Here is a 16,633-nt window from a genome sequence, read left to right as displayed (position 1 = left end):
ATTGATCAAATTTTGGACTTGTTCATTAAATTATGGAATAGTTTTTTACTGTTTGAAATCTGGAACGTTAGTTTGTATTTTTTTTAGAAAAATATTTTTAATTTGACATAAAATAGTTTAGAACGCCCCATTTGGAAAAGTTGTGTATTTTGTAAAAAACAAAATTGATTATTTTCTCATGTATTAAATTCAAAAGTTGATAGTTTTATAAACATCCCCTGCTGATCTATAAAAATTAATATGAACAATCATAACGCCAATCAGATTAAATAGGTTTAAAATTTTGAGCAAAAGATCGACATGACCCGTCCAAACAACTTATGTCCCCTTCTTAAAGCTTGATATCACATACTCAAGTTTAGCACTACTTCTTGCCATTGTGGCGTCTCGAGGTCCCCCATAAAACCTCGAGAGAAGCCCTCCCAGATTACGCATAACGATTGGTTTCTCTCTGCCATCAACTCACAAGGGAAGCGACACTAGCTCCCGACTAATTGTGTCTAACCCGCTATTATCCCTTCATTGCCAAAGTGTTTGGGACTCAGCTAGATGAAAACGACTAAACTAAGAACGCCCTTAGTCTAAACGCCCCCCTTTTTTAACCAAATAACAAGTTAATCTAATGTCATGATATTTGTCTTCTCGGTCAACACCGTCACGAGTTATTTGATATGTGATATTGTGTAACCTCCCAAAAGCCATGATATATATATATATATATATATATATATATTAAATTTAAGGGTAAACAAAACCATTCCCATAAAAACCAATATCACAAAACACTTGCTTTTTCAAACTCATAAGACATAAAGCAATATATCATCAAAACAAAATCATAAATCCCACAGTCGTTGAAGAATGTGTATAATCACACCTTCTTCTTTCCTCAATCATCTAAAGTGCTTGAAACATTTAAATCTACAATTGTAAGCTAAAGCTTGGTGAATTCCTCAACATACCAGATGTCATTATATATACGCAATGCATACACACAATGGCTTACAACACAAAGTTGGTATGTCTGTGGCCTTCAACATAAAGATGGTCCGTGCATTCATCATACAACTGGTCTGTCTGGGTATCTTGGCCTTTAGCATATAGCATGTATGCCCTCAACTCACCCAAAATATATTGATATACAAATAAAATGAGAATCCATAGCAATCCAACAGCACAAGAAAATGTCCAAACTAGTCTACTTACTTGGATACACCATACAACTACACAACCATGTTGAACATATGAAGAACTCATACAATACTCTATGTTATTTTTGGAAACCACTAGATGAATGCATAATTATACACACCCAATGACCCAAGAATAAGATAGGTAGTCGAACAAACGATCCCACCCTAGAGCCACAACCAAACAACGAACATGCCATAAGGCCTAGATTCATGCTATCTTATTTGACTACATATTAAAGATTGGAATATGTAAACACGATTGTTTTAATCAAAATAACTCTTTGATTATATGAGAAACTCTCTCAAAACTCACAATATTACAATGTTTTCCAATGATCATAACTCGACCTAAAACCATGTGTATATATACTCCTAACTACCGACTTGTAATTAGATTACAATTAGGAAACTAGAAACCTACTTGTTTATGATTTCCTAAAAACTAAGTTGCTATTACTTGGTCTCCAAGTCCTACTCGACTTAGGATTCCAACACATATAACTCCTACGACATTCGCTCGATGATTACCAATACCGTCTACTTTCCAACTGACATAGCAACATACAAAAGAAGCTTATGATCCTTTCATGGACGCCATAAGTTCACAAGGGTGAAATCGTCGAAATCATCAAAATTTATTTCCACTCCGAACCTTGAAATTCTTGTTGAAATTAAAGGATTTTACTTTTACCATTGCTGCAGATTACACAGAATGTTTCACAATGTGTTCAACCTCTTGTATCCAAAGGAAGTCAATGTTATATAGTTGCCTCAAGGTTTTCTTCATTTTCCAAAATTACAAAAATCCCACATAAATTTTTTCATGAATTTTTTATTTTAATAATATAAATACTATTTTATTTCTCATAGTAAGCTTATTTTAAGACCCCGAGATTATCTTCAACAACAGAACTCTGGTAAATCACTAAATTCTACATTTTATTATTTTAAATAAAAAATGCTATTTAATACTTAAAACAAAATAAAATTATATCTTGAAAATTAGTTTATGATATTCTCTATATAGACTAGACTAGGGCTTCAATATGGTGTCAGAAAACTCGAGGTCAAGGAACCACCATTTTGGATGGTAAAATTAGCAAAAATGGCTATAATCAAGATTACATTTTTAGTTTTTTTTATAAAAAACTTTAATTATTACAATTTTACATTATGAACGATGCAGATCTTGTTTTAAAAGACAAGATTATTTTTTAAGATCTGGGTCTTCAGCTAATTTGTTGGGCCAATTACGACTGTAAGTGATCTTACAACATCAATTTTTTTTTCTTAAAGAAAGAATAGTCGATAATTATGATTTGACTTTGAAAAGTCAAATATGGATGGATTATTATTTATTATAAATTTATAATCTTGTTTCATTTATTTTCTTAGGTTTGATGCCTGCAATTGTGTCTAATATGTCAAGTGGTGGAAGAAACGAGTACGTGAATGCTGGTCGAATTGGTGGTAGTAGTTCATTGCGTGATGAATGTAAAAAGATGATCTTGATGATAGTTGTGTTGCAATTATTTTTACTTCTGTTTTTTTCATAGTGAAGATTTGAGCAAAAGTTGTTAAGAGGTTTTCTAGGGTGGTTATTCTATTGTATGTATATTGGAAAGAAAATGAAGTGTTTAGTTATTTTATGCCACGGGAAATAGACTAATTGGAACCGAGTTTCTTACATGTATATGTACAACTTGAATGTTGTACTCGTATATATACAGAGGAAATGAATGTTCTATAATGCTTATCATGACTTGAAACTCTTGTGCGTTTTGGATGTACAATTTTAATGCAATTATATATAATCACATGGGTAATGTCATAGTGAAGAAGTAGGGTTTTCAATTTCCAAAGGCTGGCTGACATTAGTAAATAAGTGGGGCTTAGCTTACTATCAAGATTAGATGGGATCCACTACTTATGGAATAATGATTTAATAGAGAAAAATAACGTAATGTGGTTGTTTTTTTCATTTCCATTATAAATTTACTCTCTTTACCTTTGTTGTGTTCTAGCCTATTATTGAAGCCATTTGTGGAAACAAGCACGTTCCCATGATGACAAGATCTTCTTTCCCCTACGATAAACACATTGAGTGGATATACAACTATGATGTTACTATAAAAGAAATAACCTCCATTGATCGTGTAGTGCATCACGCATCCAAAAACAAAGAGTTAGAAAGAAGCACTTAAAGCTCCTAGAAGGTAAAGAACTACCGGGACTATGTGCATTCTAGAAAGATTCTTAGAGTGAGTATTAGAAGAAGAGTCCGTTTTTATAGTAGTCACGTGAGAGTTGCTCCTCTCATTGCACATATGAATGTTATCTAAAATTACAAAGATAATTTTTAGGGATATTAATGAAATAGACCATTATGAATGAAGATTTTAATCAAATAACCAAGTTTTTTGTATTATACAAAAATGACCATGTCATCTTAAATGAGGTCACTCCAAACCGATCAAAAATATATAATATGTATTTTTTTCTTATTTGCACCAAATACTCTCTAATTTTGTACGAAATGCCCATTTTTGAAGCGTCTAATATCATCATTTATAATAACATGACACCTTTTAATCCTACGTATCGTGTGTGTGTATATATATATATATATATATATATATATATATATATATATATATATATACACACACTTCCTATTGTTCTTTACATTTTTGTTAGATTTTAGTAAAAAAACAAAGAATTTTTTTTTGAAATTCCAGAAATGTTAATCAAATTTTGGATTTGTTCTTTAAATTCGGAATAGATTTTTTTTACGGTTTGAAATCCGAAACATTAGTTTGAAATGTATTTGTATGTGAGAAAATATTTTTAATTTGGCATAAGGTAGTTGAGAATGTCTCATTTGGAAAAGTTTGAGTATTTTCTAAAAAACAAAATTGATTAATTTCTCAAATAATACATTCAAAAGTTGATAGTTTTATAAATATCCCCTATTGATCTTAAAAAATAAGACAAACATTCATATTGCCTATCAAATTAACTCTGCTTGAATTTTGAGCAAAAGATCCACATGACCCGTCCAAATCCTGTCTCCAAAATCCATGATATATATATATATATATATATATATATATATATATATATATATATAGGGTTAGGTTATAATGTGGATAGACAACTATTGTATAGACGTGTGGACAATATTATTCTATGAGAATTATTAAAAGAATAAGTTGTTTAGTAATGTGAATACGTTCAACCTCAAACAATTATTGTCATTTCCATTCATTCTCACTAAATCTTATTCATTTTTGTTCTCACACATCGTTTTACACTCATTTCATTCTTACATAATACGACTCAATAAACCCTGACAACATTCTGACAGAATGTGAGTAATAAAAAAAATCTATAATAACCTTATAGACGATTTAATTGTTGAGAATGTGTGATAATGACAATAGTTATGTAAGAGTGAACGTATTCACATTATCAAACAACATATTTTCTTTGTCATTGTCACAGAATAACATTGTTCATACGTCCGCACAATAGATATCAATCCATATTTGAATCTAGCTCTCTCTCTATCTATCTATCTATCTATCTATCTATCTATCTATCTATCTATATATATATATATATATATATATATATATATATATATATATATATATATATATATATATATATATATAAAAGCATAAACAAAACCATTTCCATAAAAGCAATATCATAAAACATTTGTTTTTTCAAACTCATAAGACAAACAAATGTGTCATAAAAAATCATAAATCCCAAGGCTATTGAATAATGTGTATGGTCACATTTTTGCATTCCTTCGATCATGAAATACCTTAAACATGTAAATCCACTACTATAAATCAAAATGTGGTGAATTCTTCAAAATACCACATATTTTAATATACATACAATGCATATACACAATGACCTACAACACAAAGTTGGCTCGCCCTCTAGCCTTGAACATAAAGCTGACCCACCCCATTGGCCTTTAGCATACCCCTGATCCGTTTGGATATCTTGGCTTTCAACACACAGCAAATGTAACTACCCAAAATACAATGATATAATTTTTTTGTTTAGAAACCTTAAGCTCCAACCCAAAGGCGAATCCACATGACGTTAGGGTGCATAAGTGGGCGATAAGCAAAATCATTTCCTCGTAATGTGGTGTTTAGAGAAAAATTTTACAAGAACTAAACGAAGGACTGAACTTGTTAAAATTATATTTGAAGGGCTTTTGTTGATATATATCAAGGACAAATGATAACTTCATGCATACCTCCAACGCAATCCTTTTTCAAAATCTTCATAAAAAAAATCTATATCTCCACATTTCTTCCTTCATTTCTGCCCCCCTCATACCCTCTTCGATCTTTCATAAATACCCGATGTATACAACTCGACAACTTGGTAGTGTCGCTGTTGCATTTTAGTTATTCGGTAAAAGTACTGAATTCAGGGAAAGCAAGAGAAGAGAGAAGGAATGCGGGCATATTTTCTTGCCGGAAGTCCGGTGAAGTTGATCATAACCGGCACCGCCGTCGCCATTTTATTACAGGCGGCATTTGTTCTTTCTGGGTTTCCCACGACTCTTACGTTGGAGAGAGCTTTTCCGACGAACCATCTTGTTGATTTGAATGAGCTCAGAGTTAGAGATAGTTTCAGGCACCCTAGAATCTTGCAGCAGCAGCAGTCTTCTGTAGCAAGTGTTGTTAGTTTTCCTGTTCAAGGAACCTATGATCCCAATCGTGCTGGGTAAATCCTTGATTTACTCTATTTTATCTGACAATTAATCGAATTACAGAAGTGTATATCTTCAATATTCGGTTGAAACTTTCCAAATTTTGGTTGCGTTGTATTCAAGCTGTGTTGTTTTCATTATCATTAGTTGCCTCAATTGGAAACCAAAAGCAAAAGATTATTACTTTGCTTCTTGAGTTTTGGGCTTTCTGTAAACTCCTATCTTGTTCTTCCTGATTACTACGTATTACGTTCTTCAGTTTCATTTGTAAATGACTAAATTCCATTCACCATGTAGGCTTTACTACACAAAGCTTCATTTGGGTTCTCCTCCGAAGCAATATTACGTTCAAATCGACACCGGAAGTGATGTATTGTGGGTGAGTTGCAGTTCATGCAAAGGTTGCCCTAAATCCAGTGGACTTCAAGTATGTTATTCACCATTTCTTATCATCAATCTCATTTTCGAATACGATTTGTATATTATCTTTTCCGATCAACAGATCCCAATACAGTTATATGACCCTTCAACCTCATCAACAGCTTCTTTAATCTCTGGTTCAGACCAACGATGTCTTCTCGGAACCCAATCTTACGATTCCAGCTGTTCCGGTTCCAATAACCAGTGCAGTTACACATTCCATTACGGAGATGGCAGTGGGACATCTGGTTATTACGTATCTGATCTAATCCATCTCGAGACAATCGTCGGGAATTCAATACCATCAAACGCTTCCGCATCTATTGTATTCGGGTAACTTCTCGCCTAATCCGTTACCCTCTTCAAATTTTCATCATAAGAACCCTAATTAACTTCTCAAACTTACGAAACAGTTGTAGCACATCTCAAACTGGAGATTTAACCAACTCCAATGGAGCAGTAGATGGAATTTTCGGATTCGGGCAACAAGGATTATCTGTAATAGCGCAACTATCTTCACAAGGGATATCCCCAAATGCATTCTCCCATTGTCTCGTCGGAAACGGCGCCGGCGGTGGTATACTGGTTCTTGGTCAAATAATCGAGCCCAACATGGTGTATACTCCATTAATCGCGTCACAGTAAGTTCTCTTTCATGTAATTTCGAGAAGATATCAATTAAAATCAAAACTTGATTATCTTTAAATGATCCAAATTCATCATCATCATCATCCAGGCCACATTACAACATAAATCTGTTGAGCATCTCTGTAAATGGACAAACATTAGCCATTGATCCTTCGATGTTTGCCACATCAAGCAGTCGTGGAGGAACCATAATTGATTCCGGAACTACCCTCGCATACCTTACAGAAGAAGCTTATGATCCTTTCGTGGATGCCGTAAGTTCAAAAGGGTGAAATCGTCAAGATCATCAAAATTCGTTTTCACTTTGAATCTTGAACTCCTTATTGAAATGAAAGGATTTTACTTTTACCATTGTTGCAGATTACACAGTCTGTTTTACAATTTGTTCAACCTCTTAGATTCAAAGGAAGTCAATGTTATATAGTCGCCTCAAGGTTTTTCTTCATTTCTCAAAATTACCAAAATCCCATATTAATTTTTTCATGAATTTTTTATTTAATAATATAAATAATATTTCAGTACGCCTGAGATATTTCCCACAGTTAGCTTCAACTTTGCTGGTAGTGCTTCCATGATTTTAAGACCCCAGGATTATCTTCTACAACAGAACTCTGTGGTAAATCATTAAATTCTACATTTTATTAATTTAAATAAAAAATGCGATTTGATACTAGAAATAAAATAAGATTATATCTTAAAAATTAGTTTATGATATTCTCTGTAGGATGGGGCTTCAGTATGGTGCATAGGGTTTCAGAAAAGTCAAGTTCAAGGAATCACCATTCTAGGAGGTAAAAGAAATTTAGCAAAAATGGCACAATCAAGATTATTTTTTGTGTATTTTTTTTAAAAAATTTGAATTATTATTAATTACATTATGAACAATGTAGATCTTGTTTTAAAAGACAAGATTATTGTTTATGATCTTGGGGGTCAGCGAATTGGTTGGGCTAATTATGACTGTAAGTAATCTTATAACATCAATTTTTTTTTTCCATAAAAAAGAAATAGTCGATAATTATGATTTGACTTTGAAAAGTCAAATATGACGGATTATTATTTATAGTCGATAATTATGTTATTAGGTTCGATGCTTGTAAATGTGTCGACTATGTCAAGTGGTGGAAGAAACGAGCATGTGAATGCTGGTCAAATTGGTGGTAGTAATTCATTGCAAGATGAATGTAAGAAGATGATATTGATGGTTGTTGTGTTACAATTATTTGTACTTTTTGTTTTTTCATAATGAATATTTGAGCAAAAGTTGTTAGAGGTTTTCTAGGGTGGTTATTTTTTATATGTATATTGGGAAAAAAATAAAGTGTTTAGTGTTATATTATTTTATGCCACGGGAAATAGATTAATTGGAGCCAAGATTTATACATGTATATGTACAACTTGAATGTTGTACTCGTGTGTCGTGTATATATATATATATATATATATATATATATATATATATATATATATATATATATATATATATATATATATATATATATAGAGAGAGAGAGAGAGAGTTAGGTTCAAATGTTTTCACTATCTATTGTGTGCATGTATGATTGATTCTGGACCAATCATTTTAGTTATTTTAAGAAAAGTAATTAATGCATATTAAATGTTGAAGATGTAATTAATATCCATTATATTTTGAACATTTAATATGCATTAATTACTTTCTTAAAATAACTAAAATGATTGGTCCTGAATCAATTATACATGCACACAATAGATAATGAAAACAAAATAACCTAAGTCTATATATATATATATATATATATATATATATATATATATATATATATAATGAAAACAAAATAACCTAAGATAATGAAAACAAAATAACCTAAGTCTATATATATATATATATATATATATATATATATATATATATATATATATAATGAAAACAAAATAACCTAAGTCTATATATATATATATATATATATATATATATATATACATGCACACAATAGATAATGAAAACAAAATAACCTAAGTATATATATATATATATATATATATATATATATATATATATATAGAGAGAGAGAGAGAGAGAAGAACTACATGTTTAGTAATGCTTATCACCACTTGAGACTCTCTTATGTGTTGTGGATGTACAAATTTAATGCAATTATATATAATCATATGGATAATGTCATGGTGGAGAAGTAGGGTTTTGATTTTTCAAGGGTTGGCTAACATTAGTAAAGAAGTGAGTTTTAGCTAACTATGAAGATTAGATGGGATCACTAGTTATGGAATAATGATTTAAAAAAGAAAAATAACGTAAGGTGGTTGTTTTTGTCATTTCCTTTATAAAGTTATACTCTTTACCTTTGTTGTGTTCTAGCATGGATTGTATTATTGTAGTCAGTTGTGGTAAGTGGATATACAGCTATGGTGAACAACTTATTCACACGCTTTACTATAAAAGAAGCAACCTCCATCAAGATCATCTTCTTAGTTCTTACATTCATCTCGCAATGAATTAGAAAGAAACACTTAAAGCTCGTGGATGACAAAGAGCTAGTGGGTCCACCACGCACATTTTAGAAGGGTAAATTACACGGATGGTCCCTGTGGTTTAGGGTAATCTGCGTGCTTAGTCCCTAACAACATTTTTAACTCGGACAATCCCTACTACAAGTTTTCGTTGCGTCTCTAGTCCCTATTAGACATAAAGAGACAGTGTTAACCTTATAATTTTATTTTCGTATTTATTATAGTTTTTTGTAATTCAAAAAATATTGAAAAAGTTCATATGGGTCCCACCACCAAAAATCACTCATTTTACTCCCCTCTTGCACCTTCTAACGATGTAACCTGCATCATATCCATAATTAGCTCTCACCGTTGACTCTCTCATCCCTCCATCTTCACCGGCGAGCTGCATATCCATTTTCCCTTTTCCTTTATCTCCTATGAAACTCAACATGACCATCTTCCCTTCCTATTTAAAGATTCAACAAGAATTATAATCACCGCCACCCATATCCTAGTACAGGATTGTATACACCACCAGAAACCCCAGAATCCGCCATAGACACCACCAACAACCACCACAGACTCCAAATCAAAATAAAATCAAAGACAAAGTTGAAAATCATACTTGAAAATCAAAATAAACCTGAAAACAAAGCTTGAAACCGACCTAGAATAAAACGTGAAATCAGAGCGCAAAACCAAACCATAATAACACTTGAAATCTAGTAACAGGGTCAGGAGGTTGCAACCAGAGTGACGATCAGAAAAATGGAGAGACGTTGGTGAGTTTTTTCGTAACAAGGATGAACAACAACTTATTTCTATGATATGGGTTTACAAACAATTTTGAAATCCCGGTTCCAAAATCAAATCAAAATCAATCGTAAGGAACCGACCATCGATCTATAAAACAAAAACCAAAAAACATATGGGGTTTCTGAAACAACAATCAATGTCTTGATAACATCGATTTCAAAATCGCTAACGACTGTTTTGTGGCTCTCCTTCAAACAGGGTGTGTATGAATTGTATTTTTTTTTCTTGACTTGTAATCGAGGCTCATTGAAAACAAAAATTAGGATGTAACGACCAAGGGAGAGATGCAAACAGCCGTGAAAAGGGAGAAGGATGAAGGGTGGATGGTGGTGGCTGCGTACGAGACCGACGTTGGGTAAAAGGCAAAAAAGAAGGAGGGTTACAGGTTGTTCTTCGATGTTAGTGGTATATATCGAGAATGAGAAGGATAAGTGGATTGTGGAGAAAAATCAATAATCGATAGTCGATGGTGAATATGGAGGTGATTTCGTCAGTTTAAGTTTAGATGCAGGTGGAAGAAGAGACGGAGTGAAGAAGAAGGGGGAAGAGTTCACGTCGTGATTAGGCTTTTAGGGCATTTTTGAATAAATTTTTTTTAATATATTAATAATATGAAAATAATAAAAGAATATTAGAAAATATTTATTAGGGGGAATATAGTCTTTTTATCTTGGACAGGGACCAAGCGTGCAACAAAAATATAAAATAGGGATGGTCCGATTAAAAAAAAATTGTTAGAGACTAAACACACAAATTACCCTAAAGCAGAGAGACCATCCTTGTAAATTACCCCATTTTAGAAAGATTGCCTGAGTGTTAGAACAAGAGTCTGTTTTTATAGTAGTTGAATGAGAGTTGCTCCTCCCATTCCTATTCTACATATAAATGTTATCTAAAATCACAAAGATAATATTTAGGGATATTAATAAAATTTACCATTATGAATGAAAATTTCAATCAATAACCAAGTTTTTTGTATTTTACAAAAATGACCATGTTATCCTAAATGAGGTCATTCAGGCCCGATCAAAAATATGTAATATATATATATATTTTTTTCTTATTTGCACAAAAAACTCTCTACTTATGTCGAAATTTTTATTTCGAAGTGTCTAACATTATTATCTTCAACAAAATGATACATTTAATCCCATGTATAGTATATACTTTCTATTTGTTATGTTTCTTTACATTTTTGTTAGATTTTAGTAAAAAAAAACATATTTTTTCAAAATTTCGGAAATGTTAATCAAATTTTGGAATAGTTTTTTACTGTTTGAAATCTGAAATGTTAAGTCTTATTATTTTGTTTGAAAAATACTTTTTATTTGACATAAAGTAGTTTAGAATGCCTCATTTGGAAAAGTTGTGTAATTTCTAAAAAATAAAATTGATTATTTTCTCAAATATTAAATTCAAAAGTTGATAGTTTTATAAATATCCCCTGTTAAACTATAAAAAATAATATGAACAATCATGACGCTTACCAAATTAAATCGATTTAAAATTTTTAGCAAAAGATCGACATGACCCACCCAATGACTCAAGACAACTTATGTCCCCTTTTTAAAAGCTTGATATCACAGACTCAAATTTGACACTACTTCTTGCCCGTGTGACGTCTCGAGGTCCCCGTAAAACGTCGAGAGTAGCCTTCCCAGATTACGCATGACAATTGGTTTCTCCTTGCCATGAGCTCACAAGGGGAGCGGCACTAGCTCCGAACCAATTGTGTCTAACCCGCTATGATACCTTCATTGCCAACCTCTTCGGGGACTCGGCTAGATGACAACAACTAAACTAAGAACGCCCTTAGTATAAACGAACCCCTTTTGGACCCAATAACAAGCTAATCTAATGTCATGATATTCATCTTCTCGGTCAACACAGTCACGAGATATTTGACCCGTGATATTGTGTAACGTCCCAAAAGTCATTATAATTTTTATTTTTTTAAAAAAAATTAAGGGTAAACAAAACCAAACCAATATCACAAAACATCCGTTTTCTCAAACTGATAAGACAAAAACAATCTACTCTAATAAATGAAGGTTTTTTCTTGCCATATGTCACAAGCTCGTTCAATTTGACAAATGTCATTTTTTGGTTATTTTGAATTAATTTCTTCTCCAAATATCATTTTGTAGGTTTTTCTATTTTAATAAATTTCACATAATACTTTAATGTAATAATTAGAATAAATATAGTAATAAATGAATATCAATTTCATTAAGGGACTTACCTTTTTATATAAAATTCCTAAATTAAAGTTCATTAGTTTATTTTGTTTATTTATTTAAAATTAAAAGAAAAATTAATTTTAATAATTCATTATTTTTCTTATTTTCTTATAAATCCAAAGTTTTTAAATATTTAGACTTCTATATTTAATTTTTTTTAATTAACTCATTGTCTTCATTCATCGACCGTTGTCTATCCTCCATCTTCCGCAAAGATCTCCTACTCAACCTCAAGTTGCACCTCATTGTATTCCTTAAAGATTACTTCATATCGTTCTTTCCTTGCCGGAATTCGATACAGAAATAGAAAACACCCTAGCTCGCTTCCTCGAAACACTTTGCTCTGTCATCAATTCCCCGTTCGACGATGTTTCAGTCACTTATTCCCTCAAAGATCAACTACTCATATCAACTACATCTATATTCATACGTTCTATCGTCGATAACAGTGAGTATAGTAAAACATATTGTTTGACTTACACAAGTCAACTTGAGGGTTTGAATTAAAATGTTGGTGACAGTTGTAAACCACCCAAAACCATGGTGTAGATAGACAGCTAAGCGATCTCGAAGGTAAATGTTTCAATTCTTACAACTTCAATTTAGTTGATACCATTCTATGTTCCTCAATTTTTGATCGGATGAGGTTCGACTAGAAAGAATTTTGTTTTACCGATTAAGGAATTAAGAAGGGTAATGTCTTTTTTTCTTAAATGGCCACCATTTTTTACATCTTTTGGGTTATTTGAGTTCATGTCCATTATAATGTTGGTATTTGAAATTCCCCGAAGCTTTTAGTGGACTAGCAAATTTCTCTCTCAATTTCAGACTGAAATACCAAAATATACAAGAATTTCGGGATCTAGATTCCACTGTAACATCTCATCATCTAACTTGGCATCGTAACCTCTTATAAGGGGTCAAGTGACATTTTCAACCGATCACATTCTACTTCATTCCTTTTTAGGGATGAGCATATAGACCGGGGAACCGGCCAGAACCGGTACCGGAACCAGAACCCGATGGAACCGGTCGGGCCGGGACCGAGACGATATTTTTGTGGATTTTTGGAACCAGGAACCGGTAGAACCAGATTTTACTATTTCTTGAGGACCAGTTCCGACATTTGAAGACACGGCAAGAATCGATAGAACCGACGTTCCGGTTCGGTTCCTATTTTCCACCAAGTTCAGTTCCAGCCGGATCAGTTCCTTTGCTCATCCCTACTTTTTAATGCAAAAATAATAATAATAATAATAATAATAATAATAATTGAATGCCTTTTAAAACAAATGAAAAATTTAGGGTTAAAATGACATTTTCACTTAATAATACCTTAGAGTCTACAATCAATTCAAATTCAAATTTCACACCTACAAATTCTACTTGGACCCATCACCAATGCAACAAAAAAACATATATACGAGTTGTATATATACAAGTAGACTTTACAATGTACAAATAAGCTCGTACATGTACAAATCTCAATTCAAAGTAACCTATAGCGATGCACATGTATAATTTTACTAGGAAAAAAAAACGCAATTACTAAAGCCACTACAATTAAGATCAATTTGTAAGGATGATTTTGTAATGAACTACCACTACTACTACCACCGATCTGACCAGCATTCACATATTCACTTCTTCCACCACTTGAACTCGTCGACACATTTACAGATGACGTACCTAATAACATCAACAATCGAAACCAAAACCCATCAAAATTTGACTTTCAAAAGTCAAATTAGAATGTGGAGCATTCGAAAAATCAAATTTTTGACATTTTGTTCATATGATTGAGAAACTTACAATCGTAATTCGCCCAACCAATCCGTTGACCACCAAGATCATAAACAACAATCCTATCTTTTAAAACAAGATCTGCATCAAATTAATAACAATACAAGTTAAAAACCATGAAAAAGTAATCTTTTTTTTGACATTTTTGTTTATTATATATACCTCCTAGAATGGTAATTCCCTGTCCACGAATTTTCTGAAACCCTATGCACCACAGTGAAGCCCCACCCTATAGAAACGAGATCATTATTTTGCTACTTTTCAAGATTATAATCGTTCACATAATCCCAATTTCTGTATAATTTAAAGTGTTAGATATGAATCTAGAACTTACCACCGAGTTCTGTTGAAGAAGGTAATCTTGGGGTCTTAAAATCATCGAAGCACCGCCGGCGAAATTCAAGCTTACAGTCGGAAATATCTCCGGCGTACTGAAATATTATCAAAAGGTTTTCCATGTTACGTTCATCGCAATGTAAAACATAGATTAAAGGAAATGTAGGTTATGGGTAGTTGATTGATGAAGAAAACCTTGAGGAAATTACGTAACACTGATCGCCCTTTGAGGTAATTGGCCGGACGAATTGTGAAACAGACTGTGTAATCTGCATGAACGGAAGTCGGAAGTAGTTGTTTAGATGAAAGTGACGATGAATTTGACAAATTTTTCTCCAATTTCAACTTACAGCATCGACGAAAGGATCATAAGCTTCTTCCGCGAGGTATGAAAGAGTAGTTCCACAATCGATTATCGTCCCCCCTCGATTCCCTGATGTTGCAAACAATGACGGATCGATTGACAATGGTTGTCCGTTCACAGAAATGCTTAACAGATCTATGTTGTAATGTGGTCTGCATGGATGCGCATGTTAGCATTTGTAATGTTTAATGATAAGAGATAGCGAAAGAGAACTTACTGTGACTGGATTAATGGAGTATACACCATGGTTGGCTCGATTATCTGACCTAGAACCAAAATCCCACCACCACCACCGTTTCCGACGAGACAATGAGAGAAAGCATCTGGAGCTATCCCTTGTGAAGAAAGCTGCGCGATTACAGAGAGTCCTTGTTGACCGAATCCAAAGATTCCGTCAATGGCTCTATCGGGTTTGGTTAAATCCCCAGTTTGGGATGTGCTACATCTGGTTCATGAACTTGCCAAGTCAATTAGGGTTTTTTTTAATGAAAAATTAAAGGGGTTAATGGATTGGGGATGAATTACCCGAATACGATGGATGCTGAAGCGTTTGATGGTTTTGAATCGCCGACGATCGTATCAAGATGGATTAGATCGGAAACGTAATACCCTGACGTCCCGCTACCATCTCCATACTGGAATGTGTAACTGCATTGATGATTGGAATTGGAACAGCCGGAATCAGATGATTGAGTTCCTAAAGAACAACGTCGATCTGAGCAAGATATCAGAGAAGCTGTTGATGATGTTGAAGGATCATAGAACTGAATTGGAATCTGTTGATAGAAGAAGAGAATATAAAAATGGTATTCGAAAATCGAGAATGAGATTAGTAATAAGAAATGGTTAAAATAGTACTTCGAGCCCACTGGATCTAGGGCAACCGTCGCATGAACTGCAACTGACCCACAATACATCACTTCCGGTGTCGATTTGTACGTAATATTCCTTTGGAGGAGAACCCAATTGAACTCTTGTAAAATAAAGCCTACAAAGTTATTGGAATTGATGATCTAGATTACAAACATTATACTATAAATCGAAGAATGTAATTGCAGTTTACAAAAAAGCTCAAGAACTCAAGAGAAAATGAATCAAGAAATTACCCAACACGATAAGGATCATAAGTTCCTTGAACAGGGAAAACAACAACACTTGCAGCAGAAGAAGACTGCTGGTGCTGCTGCTGCAAGATTCTTGGGTGCCTGAAACTATCTTTGTATCTAAGTTCATTCAATTCAACAAGATGATTCGTCGGAAAAGCTCTCTCCAACTTAAGAATGGTGGGAAACGCACAAAGGACGAAAGCTGTCTGCAACAATACGGCGACAGCAGCGCCGGCAATGGTCGACGTCACCGGCATTCCGGCAAGAAAAAACCCCCGCATTCCTTTTCTCTCTTTCTCTTTCTTTCCCTGTATTCAGTAGTTTCAGACTGAGTAAAATGCAAGATCGACTCGATGAAGGTGTCTGTTTGTATAAAACGGGTGTTTATTGAAGAGAAGAGAATGACGGGGACAAAATCAAGGAGGGGTTGATTCTTTGTTTGAGAGAAATTTTGTGTTAAAGATCAAATT

General features: G+C 33.1%; 2 protein-coding genes across 2 annotated transcripts; one reads left to right on the top strand and one right to left on the bottom strand.

Annotated features, from left to right (window-relative positions):
* Positions 1-5,516: 5,516 nt before the first annotated feature.
* LOC145093023 (aspartic proteinase 36-like) lies at positions 5,517-8,371 on the top strand. Its single transcript, XM_079031064.1, has 10 exons — positions 5,517-5,954; positions 6,238-6,367; positions 6,443-6,693; positions 6,774-7,001; positions 7,097-7,262; positions 7,369-7,442; positions 7,528-7,624; positions 7,733-7,799; positions 7,899-7,970; positions 8,094-8,371. Exons 1-10 carry the CDS (start codon positions 5,683-5,685, stop codon positions 8,252-8,254), a joined length of 1,518 nt encoding a protein of 505 aa, XP_078887190.1. The 5' UTR covers positions 5,517-5,682; the 3' UTR covers positions 8,255-8,371.
* Positions 8,372-13,854: 5,483 nt separating this feature from the next.
* Positions 13,855-16,633, bottom strand: LOC145093017 (aspartic proteinase 36-like). The gene is made up of 10 exons (XM_079031054.1): positions 16,164-16,633; positions 15,916-16,045; positions 15,583-15,833; positions 15,275-15,502; positions 15,044-15,209; positions 14,889-14,962; positions 14,692-14,788; positions 14,520-14,586; positions 14,367-14,438; positions 13,855-14,243 (listed from the first exon to the last, which is right to left on the bottom strand). The coding sequence occupies exons 1-10, from the start codon at positions 16,442-16,444 to the stop codon at positions 14,044-14,046; spliced, it is 1,566 nt and encodes a 521-aa protein (XP_078887180.1). The 5' UTR covers positions 16,445-16,633; the 3' UTR covers positions 13,855-14,043.

This window comes from Lactuca serriola, chromosome 1 (assembly GCF_051521515.1).
Source record: "Lactuca serriola cultivar US96UC23 chromosome 1, Lser_US96UC23_V15, whole genome shotgun sequence".
NCBI lineage: Eukaryota > Viridiplantae > Streptophyta > Magnoliopsida > Asterales > Asteraceae > Lactuca > Lactuca serriola.
The sequence above is the reverse complement of the archived record's forward strand: the minus strand, read 5'-3'. Positions and strand labels throughout refer to the sequence as shown.